The 16,000-nt window shown below is 51.9% G+C and overlaps 1 protein-coding gene across 2 annotated transcripts; it reads right to left on the reverse strand.

Moving 5' to 3' along the window:
* Positions 1-1,223: 1,223 nt before the first annotated feature.
* On the reverse strand, positions 1,224-8,669 carry LTBR (lymphotoxin beta receptor). 2 transcript variants are annotated; one of them, XR_014845288.1, is made up of 10 exons: positions 8,348-8,669; positions 8,114-8,210; positions 7,748-7,873; positions 7,499-7,651; positions 7,028-7,124; positions 6,796-6,887; positions 3,876-3,983; positions 3,156-3,569; positions 2,443-2,864; positions 1,224-2,123 (listed from the first exon to the last, which is right to left on the reverse strand). XR_014845288.1 is itself a non-coding variant. In NM_001308823.1 (10 exon segments), coding segments are annotated over 10 exon segments (1,266 nt in total). In that variant the 5' UTR covers positions 8,444-8,571; the 3' UTR covers positions 1,225-1,881.
* Positions 8,670-16,000: the final 7,331 nt, after the last annotated feature.

Below are 16,000 nucleotides of genomic sequence, written 5' to 3' on the forward strand. Positions count from 1 at the left end.
TTCAGTCCCAGACCACTGCAGTATAGCAAGTCATGTGAATTTTGGGGTCCCCCACTGCATCTAAAAGTTACATGTACACGACACTGTAGTCTATTAAGTGTGTAATAGCATTATATCTAAAAACCAATGTACATGTCTTAATTTTAAAATATTTTATTGCTAAAAAATGCTAACCATCATCATTAATGCAGGGTTGCCACAATTTGTTAAAAAAAAAAGCAATAAAGCGAGGTGTGCCTGCAAGATAAGAAGGAATAAAATAAAAGTCATAAGTGCTCCTTCTGGCCTTAGTCTCTTCACCAACAGAATGTGGACTTGGCCTCTCGATTTAGGTCTAAAGTGCGTATCTTTCCCTTCATCCAAACTTGCCAAACACTTGTGCATCCTGCCTTGAGCCTGGTGCTTTGGGAGTTGGCTGAGACTTGATACCGGCTGAACATGAAAGGGGTCTGATTATTTGAGAAAACTAACCCAGCTTACAGGTTCAATGAAATCCTGTAAGGGTGTGGTATGTGAAGATTTTAACCCAGGAAGCCCCTAGAACCAACCTAATGGGTGCTGTTTGCAGAGGAACTGGGCAAGTGACTAACCCTCTCTGGGCTTGGATTTCCTCATCTGTTCATTGGGAATAGTCAGTGTGCCTCCCTCCCCGGTTGCTGTGAAGGTTACCTGAGTTGATGTTCTATAGCATTGCGAACACTGCCTGCTGCATTGTTGGTGATCGCTGGCCAATAATGTCATCACCTAAATTCCATAGACCAGCCTCTCACACAAATACCTTGTGGGCTTTTATACACACACACACACACACACACATACACATATGTATATATGTATGTATGTATGTATATGTATATGTGTGTATACATATATATGTATATGTATATATATACATTTTCTTTTTAGGGCTGCACCTGCTGCATATGAAGTCCCCAGAGTAGGGGTGGAATCTGAGCTGCAGCTGCCAGCCTACACCGAAGCCACAGCAATGTGGGACCCAAGCCGTGTCTGTGACCTACACCACAGCACATGGTAACGCTGGGTCCTTAACCCACTGAGCAAGGCTGGGGATCAAACCTGTGGCCTCATGGATACTAGTTGGGTTCTTAACCTGCTGAGCCACAATGGGAACTCCAGGGCTTATATTTTAAAGTTTTGACTTGTGCCTTTGACATGGGCCCATTAGAATAGTTTCTCTGTAAATCCCAAGGAAATAAATTATCTAGGTCTCAGTCTCCTTTTTATTTACATGTGGTTACAGTTTATAAATACACTCACCATTTTCCTCTCCTTCCAAAACTCTCCCTTATACCTAGAACCCCACCCAAGCCCCCAGTTGTAAGGACTCCCTTTCCAGTCTAGGGGGGGAGGGAGGGTGGTCCTCCATGTCACTCCATCTTCATGTAGGGTCTCCCTCAGTCCACGTGCCCTCGAAGGGCCTCTGAAGCTTGGGGATGAGCACCACGAATCTACCAGAGGTCCTGGCGATGTCCTTGCAGTGACCACGCGGCCGGCTCCCTTCTGTGCCATGCTTAGGTGTAGATGCCATGGGGGCAGCAGTTGGCGTCACATGCCTTGTCCATGCCTGAGGCTGAGTTGGTGCAGCCCCAGTGGGCAGGAGGTCTGCAGTGGAGTCTCAGGCCTGCCTAGGCCGCGGTGAGAGTCCTGTGGGGGCACTGTACCCAGCCAGTGCCTGCCCTGCTCTTGGAGAGGTGTCTGAGGCCCGGCCCCTCAGGGTCCCTCTTGGGGCCCCACCCAGGCCCTCCGTCAGTCCCACGAGGGTAGGGTGGCCTCAGGGCAGAGGTGCTCTCATGCTTCCTTTCTCCTGGCTTCTCCCAGACACCATCAGGTGTGGGTGACAGATTGGGTCCTTGGCCCCCGTTAGAGGGCGTGGCACCCCAGTGTCTCTGTCTCAGCCAGGTGCCAAGCTTTGCCATCCTCCTGATAGGGTGTAGAGAGGCCGGGAGGGCCAGGGGCACCCTCTTCAGGGATGGGGTATGGAGGCTCTGGGGGAGCTGGGGGGTCCCCAGGGCCCCGTGCTCCCCCCAGTACCGGCCCATTGTAGATGTAGATGTTGCCGGTGACAGTCACAGACCCACCGGTGACATGAATGCCATTGGTACCTGCAGGAAGGAAAGCAGAGTGAGGGGGCACTGTTGAGGGGAAGGTCTTTGTGGCCCCAGCATCGACCCCTGCGCCCCAGTGCCCCTTTGGTCATCTCCGCACTCTGTCCCCCTCCATCTGCTCTCGGTTTCTGGAGCTCTTATTCATTCCTCTGTCTCTGGGTTTTCAGTCTCTTCCCTTCTCTAATAAGGACACTCTGGCTGTAAGAGTCTCCTCTTGTTCCCGGTTCAGTCTCTTCTTTTTGGTCTGCCTCACACTCTCTCTCCTTGCCCACCTTCCTTCCTCCCACCCCTTCCCCCGAACCTGCCCCAGGCTCACCGTGGGCCACCTGGCCTTGCTCTGGGAGCTCAGCCTCCAGCTCCCGGGCCTGGCTCAGAGGGCTTTGCTGTTGTAGCACCTCTTCCTTCAAAACCGGGGTTGCTGGGAGCCCGGCCGAGGCTGGCGTCAAATCTCCAGAGGTGGGCAGGAGCAGCTCTACCAGGTCAAGGAAATGTGGGTTGACCCTCGGGGGCTCCCAGCTGCCATCAGCTGCATTTGATTCCTCTCCCTGTAGGACGGAGGCAGAGAACCAACCAAGGATGTGGGCCTCAAACCCCATCTTTCTGGAATTCCCACACCCCATCCCATGCTTAGGCCGAGCTGCGCCCTCCTCTGCTCCTCATCACTCTCCCTGCCTCAGGGCATTTGCACTTGTGGTTCCCTCTTCCTGGAGCACTTTCCCCCCACATCCGGAAGCCTGGCTCCCTCCTTTCTTTTTTTTTTTTTTTTTTTTTTTTTTGTTGTTGTTGTTGTTGCTATTTCTTGGGCCGCTCCCGTGGCATATGGAGGTTCCCAGGCTAGGGGTCGAATCCGAGCTGTAGCCACCGGCCTACGCCAGAGCCACAGCAACGCGGGATCCGAGCCGCGTCTGCAGCCTACACCACAGCTCACGGCAACGCCGGATCGTTAACCCACTGAGCAAGGGCAGGGACCGAACCCGCAACCTCATGGTTCCTAGTCGGATTCGTTAACCACTGCACCACGACGGGAACTCCTCCCTCCTTTCTTTAGCTCTGATCAAATATCAGCTGATCAGAGAGGCCCTCTCTGTCCGCTCTAAGATAATGTACCCCTGTCCATTGCCATTGTCCCTCATTGTCCCCCTATCAGGCTTTATTTAGCAGTTAACACCACCTAATACATAGTTGTCTAACTTTATTCTTGCTCTGCTGGTACGTAACTCCAGGAGGGTAGGCCCTTAATTTTGCTCCTCGCTGGTTCCACAGTGCCTCGAACAATGCCTAGCACATGGTGTGCTGGTTAAATTATTAGCTGAATGAATGGATGGGTGGTGAAGCTGCATCCTTTTCCTGTCTGCCCCCCACCTTGTTCACCTGTCCCCCTGCCCCTCCTTGCTATCATCTCAGCCTTCCCCATTACCTCTGGGTGCCTCTTGAGCAGGGATCCTGCAATAGAAAATGAAATGGCAGACCTCAGACCCCCAGGCCTTCCCCTCCACATCCCCCCCAACATGGTACTGTCCACCCTGGGATCCAGAAGGAACAAGTGATCATTGCCCTTATCTCCAGCCTCAGAATGGGGGGCTGGATGGAGCTGATATCTATGTGGGGAGCAGGCATTGGGTGTCTTGAAGGTGTAGAGGGGCAGAAGGGTCGGCCCTGGGGAAGCTGAATGTTTCTTCAAACCACCTCCCCCACCCAGTAGGCACAGACCCAGGCCTGCACCCCTGCCTGTGCCCAGCTCCTTCCTACCCAGTTTTCTGCAGAGAGAAGGGTGGCTCTTCCAGGTGCAGGCAAGGATGATGGCGATGAGCAGAAAGAAGATGAGCGGCAGCAGGATGGCCAGCACCAGCATCATTCCTGTCAGGACAGCAGACAGAATACGGCATAAGGACCCCAAGGGAATTTCCATTGTGGCTCTGCAGAAATGAACCAGACTAGTATCCATGAGGATGCTGGTTTGATCCCTGGCCTTGCTCAGTGGGTTAAGGATCCAGCATTGCTGTGGCTGTGGTGTGGGCCGGCAGCTGCAGCTCCGATTCGACTCCTAGCCTGGGAACTTCCATGTGTGGCAGGTGCAGCCCTTAAAATAAAAAAGGACTGGAGGAGGGCGGGTGAGGGGTGGGGAAGTTAAGGGGCAGCTCTTCAGTTCTCAGGCCACCCAGACAGAGAAAATGGGCGGGGGCTGGGGGAAGCAGCTTTCCCCTTCTAGCCCCACTGCAGTTCCTAAAGGCAGAACTGGAGAAATTTCCCTTGGGTTACAGAGAGGCACTAAGCTAGACTAAGGGGAGCCGCCCCCAACCCCGACAGCCAGGAGAAACTGCTGCAGATGTTTGGCTGGTGTGGGTGGCCACTCCCCTAGAGACCAGGGTGGGGGCAGCCTTGTGGGTGAGGACAAGAGCTCGGGCAGTTGTGTCTGCAAGGACTGGAAGCAGGAGTGGGAGGCAGTAAAGGAGGGTGGGGCTTGGGGTTGTGAGCAGACTCACAGGGTAAAGCCACATTTCTGCGGGCTTGACCATCTTCCAGAGAGACCTAAGACCTCCAGCTGTGGGAGCTGACGCTGCCCCTCTGTATGTGAGGGTGTTAACAGGGGTGACGAAGTCGGGATCCTGGCGTCTGAACTCTGCCTTTGGCTGCCTGGGAAACGATGGTTGCCAGGTCTCCACCCGCTCACTCAGGGCAGGTCCCAGGATGGGGAGGGAAAGGGAGGCTGGGTGTTCAGTTCCTCAGGTGCTCACTGTAGCCATGGGTACCTGCTGCCTTCCCATGAGCCTCAGCACTGCCATCATCGACAGCATGGAGACTACCATGCCTGTCACCTGTGTCATCTGTGCCTGAGGAAAGTCAGGAAGACTTGGACATTTGCACCCTGGGGGTTTGCCTTTTCTGGTCCATATAATTCTGCGGCCTAAGGGAGCCCAGAATGGGAGCCATGGGGGAGTTCCTGAGTGCCATAATGGGATCTGCAGCATCTCTGCAATGCCAAGACGCAGGTTTGATCCCTGGGCCTGGAACAGTGGAATAAAGGTCCTGGCATTGTTGCAGCTGCTGTGTGGGTCACAGCAGGCACTCAAATCAGATCCCTGGCCCAGAAACTCCATATGTTGCGGGGTGGCCGAAAAAGAAAAAAAAGGAAAAAGGGGGAGGCATGGGGAAAATTGGACCCAGAGTCTTAGATACCTGGATTCCTACCCAGTGTGTGTTTTTCATGTAGAAAATGAGGAGATTAGCTTACATACTCTCTAAAATTCTGGCTCTAAAATGCCAATTGTATCTGATACACAGATAAGAATGAAGAAGAGGACGTGGAAAATATTTATGACATAGTTGAAGGAAAAATTGAGTTACCTTCCAATGACTCCACTTTTAGAAAAAAATTATTTTTTTCCATTACACCAAAAAATGTCTGGGAGGATCTATTCAAAAATGTTGAGTGGATATGCTGGATGATGGTTCTGTGGGTGATTTTTATTTCTGTTTATCTGAATTTTCTAATTTTCTGCAGCGTGCATGTATCATGGCATGAGCTTTGGAGGAAGAAAGGCCTGAGTACAGGTTTTCATAACACCAGTTACCCCCGGATGATCTTGGGCAGGTTATCTAAACTCTCTGGGCCTTACTTTCCTCACCTAGTCAGTGAGGATAATAATATGACCATTTCATAGGATCATTGAAAATTAAATGAGTTAGTGAAAGTCAAATGTTCACAGAGTGCCTGATACACTGCCTCTCAATAAATGGAAATTATGATTATAAACACTTGATAATTTTTTTTAATGGCCACACACATGGCATATCAAAGTTCCTGGGCCAGGGATTGAATTGGAGCCCCAGCTTTTTTTTTTTTTTTTTTTTGTCTTTTCTAGGGCTGCACCCACGGCATATGGAGGTTCCCAGGCTAGGGGTCTAATTAGAGCTGCAGCTGCCGGCCTACACCACAGCTCAGGCCAATGCCAGATCCTTAACCCACTGAGCGAGGCCAAAGATTGAACCTGCAAGCTCATGGTTCCTAGTCAGATTCATTAACCACTGAGCCACAACGGGAACTCCGGAGCCCCAGCTTTGACTTATGCCGAAGCTTGGCCACACAGATCCTTTAATGCATTGCACCAGGCTGAGGATCAAATCCGCACCTCTGCAGTGACCTGAGCCCCTGCAGTCAGATTCTTATCCCACTGGGCCACAGCAAGAACTCCAAATACTTGGTGATTTTTTAAAGTGAATGAAATAAACTCTCCCCCAATTAATAACAATAACAGTCATTAGAAACACCCTGTAACCCTTTCTTAGGTGAGGAAATCAATAACTAATAACTCCACAGAAAAAACCAAGAAAGAGTCAAGCATAGAATTGTACCTCTAATGGAAGTGTGTAATCTAATAAAGAGATACTCGGTCTAATAAATGGATTATACAATGGTGGCATGTCGAAATGATTACATCTCAGTGTGGGCATAATATTATATCTAACTTATACAAAATCTATATAATACATCATTTAAAAAGTGTGCATGTGTATGTTTGTGTATAAGGAGAGACTCCAATTTCCCTTTGAGGAGTTTCTTCTTGCCTCAATTTTGAGAAGAAAGGATTCATCATTTTCCTGCTTATTTGGATGGTTGGAATTAAGGCATCTTCCCAGGCGCCCCCTCCCTGTGCCCCTGGCCCCTCACCTGGCATCTTGGGGGGGTCCGGTGGATTTCTGCAGGTGGTGTCAGACTGGGTGGTGCCTGGAGCTGCCTCCACAAGGCCCTGGTCCTCACACCTGTGCAGGAAAGAGCCCAGCTCAGGTGGGCTTCCTCCCGGCTGGAAGTGGGAGGTGGTTCCGTGGAGGTGGGCACGGGCGGGGTTGTCAGCAGCTGGGGCTGGGCATGGGGCAGGGGACACAGATGGAGGCACACTCACCTCGTGTGGGGCTGGCAGCGGGCGCTGGGGGAAGAGGAATTCTGGAAGTGCCCTGCCTTGCAGGGAACACATTTTCTGTTCGCCTCCCCAACTTTATCTGGCAAGAGAAAGACACAGCCAGCCCGGGTGAGTGGGCAAAGGAGCATCTGCCCAGATGTGAGCTTCCCTTGAGCCCTCTGGATGGCCCCCTCCCCACCTGCCCACCCACCCCATTCTGTACTTGGCAGCATATTTCCTGATCTCCAAGTTGCCCAAACTTCCCCAGTGCTGGGAGGACCCCCCTGAGCTCAGCACTGTCCTGGGCCATTTCTCTGCAGGTCCTTTTGGGGGCCTTTCTCAGGGCAGGAGAAGAGACATTTTATGCCAGAGAGTTAAGCGCCTGGAGGCTCGCCATGAACACAGCACCGTATGCCCTGATCCCTGTTCAAGATCACCCGCCCAGCCTCCTCCCTGCCCTCTGCCCCCAGTGACCTCTGAGCTCAGCTTCGGTGCCAGGTGGGCAGTTGAAGAGTGGCTCGCAGTGGACACACTCAGAGTCCCAGAAGACGCAGAACATCCCAGGCTGGCAGCGGCACTGGGCTTTGTGTTTGCTGGTACAAGGCGTGACCTCCATGAAGCCCAGCACTGGTGGAGAGATGGCAGGCTCAGCAGAGGGGCCGCACTCCTGGGGGTCCCAGCACACCCCCCCACCCCTGCCCACCCCGGGCACACCCCACTCACTCTGGTCACAGGGGCGGCACAGCTGGCAGATGGAGAGGTGGTTCCAGTGCTCGTTGTAGGAATTTTCAGGGCATGTGGCACAAGCGGTGTTCTGGTCATGGCTACACTCAGCTGAGACGTGCGTGCCTAGGATGCGAGTGGGGCAGTAGCAGTGTCAGGGGGCTGGGGTTCCACCGTCCCCTCTGCTGCTCGCTGTGTGACCCTGGGCCTGTCCGGGTGCCTACATAGAAGGGACGGCCAGTGTTGCTCACCCTTTGCCTGTCACCTGGGACCTGATGTCTGCCTTCCCTCTGAGGCAGCCAGGTGGGCTGGAGCCCCTGTAACCCACCTCCCTGTCCCAGCCTTCCTCTGCCCCTTGCCTCTCACCTGGGGGGCAGCGCGAGCAGCAGACGTGATGTTTGGGCTCGTAGTACTCCCTTTTCTGGTCCTGGCAGGTTTGGTTCTCCGGGCGGTAAGGGAGCACCTTCAAGGGGGAGATGAAGTGGGGGGAGAATTATTCAGGGGTCAGCTGGGGAGGGCAGAAGGATTACAGAGAGGGCTGCCCAGACCCCTCTCCCTAGCCAAGCCCACCCCCGCCCCCTGCACGGGGCCCTCCCTCACCAGCTGGGACTGGGATGCTGCCTGGAGACTGCAGAGGCCCAGCATGAGTGGCCCCCAGGCCAGGCCGCAGGAGGAGGCGGCCCACGGCAGGCGCATGGCGGCCAGTCGGCCAGCCGACCAGATGGGTGGAGGCCTGGGAGGAAGATGGGAGGCCTGGACGTCCCGGGCAGTGGTGGCAGCAGCGTCCCCAGCTCAGAGGCTGGGACGGGACTCGGGCTGACGTGCCCCTGGGGGCCGGAGCGGCCGGGCCTGGCCTGGCCTCCAGGGCTCCAGCGCCGGGCTCAGGAAGTGGGAGTGGAGCAGCCGGCCGCGGGGCGGGGACAGGGAGCGCTGGGAGCTGGGGCGGCTGTCGCAATCGGGAAGAGGAACAGGCTTGGCTGCCCGATGCAGGGCGGGAGGGGGTGGCCGGGAAAGCACGTGAGGGCAGCAGGGCCGGAACTGGGCCTCCTCCCTTCTCTGGAAGCCTGACTGGAGAGGAGGACGAGGAGACAGGCCAGGCCCAGCTGGTGGGAAAGGGGCAGCAGAGCCAGGGGACAACTCTCTGATGGTCCCTGAGAGCCCAGCTGGGGCAGGGCTGACCCAGGCACAGATGGAGGTCTTGGCAGAGCAGTCCAGCCGGGCACCCCATCTGAAAAGTGGATGGGCCTGAGACTGTCAAACTTGGAGGGTGCAGAGACCCATGGAGAGTCTGGGACAGCCAGCAAGCCAGCCAGCCAGCCAGCCCAACATCTGGAAACCAGAAGACCCAGCTGGCAGACTGGACTTCCAGGTTCCTGCCTTGTTATGTGACTTTTTAAGATTAACTACAAAGGAGTCACTGCCCAGCCAGCCCTCCCCTTCCCTGAGCCAACCTGACCCATACATCAGTGGGCACAGGTCACCTACATGACCCTTGGGGGGTTCAGTGGCTCTGCTCCCCTGTCCTCAGAGAAGGCAGAGGACATGCAGACTGAAGTCCCATGAACAGGGCAGCTGGACTGGCGCTGGGCAGCCACCATCCCCAGTCCTAGCCTCTCACCCAGGAGTATTTGAATTCCTTTGACCTGGAGGGAGCTGACAGCCCACCAGTCCAGGCCCTTCACCTTAAGGATGAGGACACAGAGGCCCAAATGCCATGCAGAGACCATGGTTTGAGGGAAGCTCACTCTGTCCCTGCACCCCTTTCTTCCTACAATTCTCCTGCATCCCATTAATAGTACTTCCCCCTTCCCCCTATGGCATGCTCTCTGGTTTCCAAATTTCTGTGCTCCTGGCACAGAGGGTCCTTGAGGGTCACCTGAGCTCTGGGAAGCAGCCCCACCCCGGGCCTGCCCAGCCCCTCTGCAGATCACTCCCTGTGACCCACTGCTTGTCATTCACCAGCCACTGAGCCATGAGCTCTGCACTGAATCCATAAGTCTGGGTTCCCCGAGTTTCCTACAGAGTTTGGCACGGACCACGTGTCCAGTATATATTTATATATGCTATCTCCCCCATGTCTCATGGCCAGTCCATGGCAGAGCCATGGGGCTCCAAATTTCTGGGTCCCAGCTAATTCCAGCAACCATGCTGCCTCCTTGTGACTCGGGGAGGGGTGGCTCCCTAGGCATGAGGGACTGACTTGCTGTCTTGAGAGAGGTCACCTGGGCACCATTCCCGCCTCCTCCCTGGAGGGCCATCTTTAGCACACAGCCTGACCCTGGTTGGTCTGACTGGCTGGACAGCCTCCTGGTGGAGGATCAGGGAAGGCCTGGTCAGGGGTGCATCTGGGGAGCAGGGCCCACAAAAGGGTGAAGGGCCCTGAGCTGTAGACATCTCTCGCTCTGCTAGTGCAGGCCTAGGGCTCACACGCTGCCGGCAAACGTCCGAGGCTGGCTGGGAAGGGAAGGAATGTTAGAACAGCATGCACTGCTCAGGGCTGTAGCTCTTTCCAGGTCCAGGGAAGGCGGCTGGGCTGGACTCACACTGAGCTCTTAAATGCATAAAGGTCTCTCTATGGTAGCCTTAGATCCCTTTTTTCTCTCTTTTTTCTAACTAAAAATTTTAAGTTGAGAGTTCTCATTGTATCTCAGTGGGTTAAGAACCTGACTGGTATCCATAAGGACGCAGGTTTGATCCCTGGCCTCGCTCAGTGGGTTAAGGATCTGGTGTTGCTGTGAGCTGTGGTGTAGATCTCAGCCAAGGCTCTGATCCTGCATTGCTGTGGCTGTGCGGTAGGCTGCTGGCTGCTGCTCAGATTTGACCCCTAGCCTGGGAACTTCTATATGCCAAGGGTGCAGTCCTAAAGAGCAAAAAAAAAAAAAGAAAAAAAAAAAAAAGAAAGACAGAAAGAAAAGGGCAGTTGACATTTAGTTGGTTTGGAGTTTCCATTGTGGCTCAGTGGGTTAAGAACCCAAATAGTCTCATATATATTTATGTATGTGTGTGTGTATATATATATACACCACCACATCTTCTTAAACCAATTGTCTATTTTTTTTTTTTTTTCCTTTTTCGGCCATACCAGCAGCACATGAAGTTCTCTGGCCAGGGACTGAATCCGAGCGACAGCTTTGACCTATGCCACAGCTGCAGCAACACCAGATCCTTAACCCACTGCACCGCAGTGGGAACTCCAAATCTGTGTGTTGATGCACACTTGGGTTGCTTCCATGTCTTGGCTATTGTAAATAATGCTGCTATGAGCATAGAGTTTTCATCTTTTCTGGGTATATACCTAGGAATGGGATAACTGGATTGTATGGTAGTTCTATTTTTAGTTTTTAAAGGACCCTCCCATACTGTTTTCTGTAGTGGCTGCACCAATTTACATTCTCACCAACAGTGTACAGGGGTTCCATTTTCTCCATGCCCTCTGCAGCATTTACTATTTGTAGGCTTTTTGATAATAGCCATTCTGACCAGCATGAGGTGATACCACATTGTAATTTTGATTTTCATTTCTAATAATTTGTGATGTTGAGCTTCTTTTTATGTGTCTATTGGCCATCTGTGCATCTTCTTTGGAAAAATGTCTATTTAGGTCTCTTTTTTCTTTTTATTATGGAAATCACACGTCATATATACTTACACGAAAGAAAAGAAAAAGTACTGTGAAGTCCCAGCTTTGACTCAGACAGGTTCCGTTTCTTCCATACAATCCTCCCCAACTCTTCTAATATCCTGTTATTATTTTGAAGCAAATCCCAGATGTGTGTCATTACATTTGAGAATATTTTGAGACTTAAAGACAGGGACTGCTTTTCTTTTGAGGTATAACCTCTAAACAAGGAAATGCATAAAGTACACTAATCTTATGTATATAGATCAATGCATTTTCACTTTTGTGTATTCCTGAGTATCTCCCCAGAACACTTCCCGCACTCCCAAAGTTCGTGCATGGCCCCTTCACAGGCAAGCACCATCTCAGATCCTTTTAACTCCAGCTGGCTGAATTGTATCCTTTTTGCTGCCTTTCTCATGCTGTCACTTCACCTTCAAGGACTCTCCCGGTTCTTGGGAAAGAGCCCTAAGACCTGGATTTTAATTTTAGCCCCATCACTTCACCTCTCTGGCTCTCCTTTCTGGTGCCCAATCAACTGCTGCTTTGCTTGCAGATCTGACCTACTGGCAACCCTTCCCCTGCTCTGGTCTGTATCACTACTGGGAACTACATTTCCCAGAGTCCTTTTCCCTCTGGCGTCCCTGTAGGTTTAGCCAATAGGAAGACAGGTGGGTGGGGGGCAGGTAGGTGGGAGGAGGGAAGAAGCCTGGCTTCTGGCTGGCCTCTCTTGCTGCTTTCTGACACATGTCCTGAGACTGGTTCTGTTACTTCCTTCCCTCCTTCCACAATCCCATCTCCTGCCAGGCAGCCCCCACTCTTTAGTTCCTGCCAAACAGCTCTGGAGGCTTCTGGGTCTGTAAGGCTGTGTTAGAAGACTGTCTTTCCAGCCCGAGGTGTAGCTGCTTCCTGTTTTGCTATTTTCTTGGTTGCCTCGCTTTCCCCCATTGGCTCTTCAGCTCTTCTAGCAAGCATGTTCCGATTCCTTATATTACATTTCTTCCATCTGAAAGACTTAGAGTGTTTTTTGTTTCTGGACCATGCTCAACAAATCTTATCCATAAATGATTATTATCCCTGCCCAGATTTCTCCAGGAGAATTAGGGGAACTTCACAGGGTGAGGAATCCATCAACTCTTTGTGGGCAGTCATTGTCTCTGCTTCTTCCCTTTAGTGTTCTTTACCAGCTTCCTTGAGGTTTTGCTTATTTCCGCGGGGCAACACGAGACCTGGACTGAGTGCCCCACAGACCCCTCCCCCACCAGAGTGTGTGGGGTGGGCTCTTCCCCAGGTCCCTCTAGAGGGGGTTGCTCAGAGACCCTTCTTCTGAGATACCCATGAGGAATCCAAAAAGAGGGTTGGTGGGAAAGGATTCTTCTTCTTCTTCTTCTTTTTTTTTTTTTTTTGTCTTTTTGCCTTTTCTAGGGCCATGCCCGTGGCATATGGAGGTTCCCAGGATAGGGGCCTAATCAGAGCTGTAGCTGCCAGCCTACACCACAGCCATAGCAACTCGGGATCTGAGCCACGTCTGCAACCTTCACCACAGCTCACGGCAATGTTGGATCCTTAACCCGCTGAGCAAGGCCAGGGTTCGAACCCGCAACCTCATGGTTCCTAGTCGGATTCGTTAACCACTGAACCACGACAGGAACTCCAGGAAAGCATTCTTCTAAATACTCATCTTTCTCTCCTTTTTCCTGGCTGCCCTTGGCTGCCCTTGGAAAGGGGCTAGTAAACACTGAGAAATGTGTAATTGATGGGGGCTGTCCTTCAGAGTATTTTCATGGGGGACACTCCTTTAGCCCAGCCGTTCTCCACTGGGGTGATTTTGCTCCCGGAAGATATTTGGCAATATTTGGGGGAGTTTTTGATCGACACAATTCAGGGGGTACTATTGGCATCTCATGGGTAGACGCCAGGGATGCTCTTAAACATCCTACCCAGACATTTGCATTATGCAAATGTCGATAGTGCCAAGGCTGAGAGGTCCCACCTTAACCCAAAAGAATAAACTTCCAGTGGTGAACTTCTAGGCATCCTTCCAGGTGACTGGATTAAGAGCAGCAGGGAGGGATTTTCTGGAATATCATTTTAAAGAGAAATTTATGCAGGTAAAAGGGACCCTTTTCCATAGCAGGCAGCCCAGTATAGAGAGCTAATTAGCTCTAAATAGTAACAGTAAAGATTACATTTGATTAAGTGACTTGTTTTTTTCCCTAGAAAGGATAGAGACTGAAATGAAAAAAGTGAAGGAAATTTAGATAAATTAATAAGCCACAAATTAATGGGTTATTAGAGGAAATTAGGTTGTTGGATGTCTTGAGGTTATTTTCCTTAGCATATCACTCTCTCTGCCAGAGATACACCTGGGGTCTTACCCAAGATGCGAATTCTGCTGCTAATTTCGCAGAAGGGGGGCAGTCAAAAAAGAGTGACCACTAGACCACCAGTAAATAAGCCTAGTGTCTGTACTCAGCGACCTCATAATACGATCCGTGCATACAGAAACACACAGGTGCACACATGCACACACCCACACACCAGGATAAGTGTATCCAGCGGTGACTGCTGCCCTAGCCTCCTAAGTCAGGTTCTCTCCTGGAGCGGGAGGAGAAGGTGATCACTTTCATTATCCCCCAATCCCCGCCCCCACCCCAGGGAGCAAGAGGCAGGAAGACCCTCCCAACTCCCAACCCTCATCCCACTGCAGACCCTCTAGTCTCACCTCTCTTCCTATAGCCTTTGCACAGTTTATGGCCAAACCGCAGGGTTAGAGGAGGACCTGTCCTGGGAAGGGGAAGGAAGGGCTGGGGCTCTGGGAGAGGTGGGGGGAGCTTCCAAGACAAGGTCTACAAGGCCTGGATCCCCCACAAAATAGGACTCTACTTTCCTGGAAAGCAGAGGCTTAGCTGTCACGCTGGCCCCACCCCCAACTCCTGGCTGATGTGGGCACAGTCACTTTGCTTCTGGGCCTCATGTGTGAAGCAAGGTGCTAGATGCAGAGTCAGCTGGAAAGGGTCTTTGTGACCATCGGGGCTGCCTTTCACCCCTGCCCCGCCCCCTGCCCTTTCACTGAGAGCCTTGGGATCCAGAGAGGTAAAGCATCATTTTCAAAGTCACGCAGTTTAGAGGCCAACGTGGACATCATAGCATAACGCCTATAATATGGTCCTATATATGAAATAAACCATGCATTTTGTTTTAAAAAAGTACAAAAAGTATAGACATGTAAGTCTATAAATGCACACGCTCCAAAGAAATAAACACAAGGGTTCCCGTTGTGGCTCAGTGGTTAACAAATCTGACCATAAGGTTGCAGGTTTGATCCCTGGCCCTGCTCAGTGGGTTAAGGATCCAGCGTCGCCGTGAGCTGTAGTGTAGGTTGCAAATGAGGCTTGGATCCTGCGTTGCTGTGGCTCTGGCGTAGGCTGGTGGCTACAGCTCCGATTAGACCCCTAGCCTGGGAACTTCCATATGCCGCAGGTGCGGCCCTAAAAGGACCAAAAAAAACCCCAAAAGAAATGGACACAAATAGCAGTGACTCCCCTGGGCTGAGAGGTGGGAAAGGACCAGGACCCAGGGAGGGTTTTATTGTTGTTAGAAAATTGTGTTGTGACAAAAGCATCCAGGTATTTTTTTCTGCACCGTTAAAGATAATCTTTAAAATGGAGCTATGACTTAAGTGCAAGTCTCAGATTTCTATTTTTCTCCAACAACAAGCTTGCTCTGGCCCATTCCAGATCTGGAATGCGGCCGTCTTTGTCTCTAAGCTACTGCACCCTGGCAGGTGCTATGGGGACACCGAACTCTCTGGCTCAGCCCAGACCAGGCCTCACAATCCTGCTCACAGGGCCCTGGAGAGGACAACTGTTGGCCGTGTGGCCTCGAGCCAGTGGTTGGATTTCAGGCACTACCCATCTGTGGGTATCAGGACGTCCCTTGGGAAGGTGGGGACAGTGGAGAAAGCTTCTGACAGAGCCCGGGAGATAATCCAAGACCCAGATGGCTGGTGAATCCACAGACCCTGTATGTAAGTGTGTGAACCTTCCCGGCTTTCTTTTCTTTTCTTTTCTTTTTTTAAGGCAGTACCAAAGGGATATGGAAGTTCCCAGGCTAGAGATCGAATCAGAGCTACAGCTGCCGGCGCATACCACAGACACAGCAATGCCAGATCTGAGCTGCATGGTTGTGGATCCTTAACCCACGGAGCAAGGCCACATCCTCCCGGATACTAGTCAGTTTCTTAACCCATGCAGCCACAACAGGAACTCCCTTCCTGGCTTTCAAAACCAGGTGCAGGGGAGCCCCAGTTCCCCATGAGTCTGCGGCTGGTCTGTCTTGGAATGTATGGCAAAAACTCTTAACAGATAATCCCGAAAAGACAATTTCTATTTCTCTTCTTCTTCTTTTTTTTTTCACTTAAGATCTTACCTTTTATTTTTTTAATTAATTTATTTATTTTTGTCTTTTTTGCCATTTCTTGGGCCGCTTCTGCGGCATATGGAGGTTCCCAGGCTAGGGGTCGAATCGGAGCTGTAGCCGCCAGCCTACGCCAGAGCCACAGCAACGCGGGATCCGAGCCGCGTCTGCAACCTACACCACAGCTCACGGCAACGCCAGATCCTTTAACCCAC

This window comes from Sus scrofa, chromosome 5, assembly GCF_054392235.1.
Source record: "Sus scrofa isolate SSC_HxYL_T2T_F1_AM1 chromosome 5, Sscrofa_HxYL_maternal_Yorkshire_Landrace_v2.0, whole genome shotgun sequence".
Taxonomy (NCBI): domain Eukaryota; kingdom Metazoa; phylum Chordata; class Mammalia; order Artiodactyla; family Suidae; genus Sus; species Sus scrofa.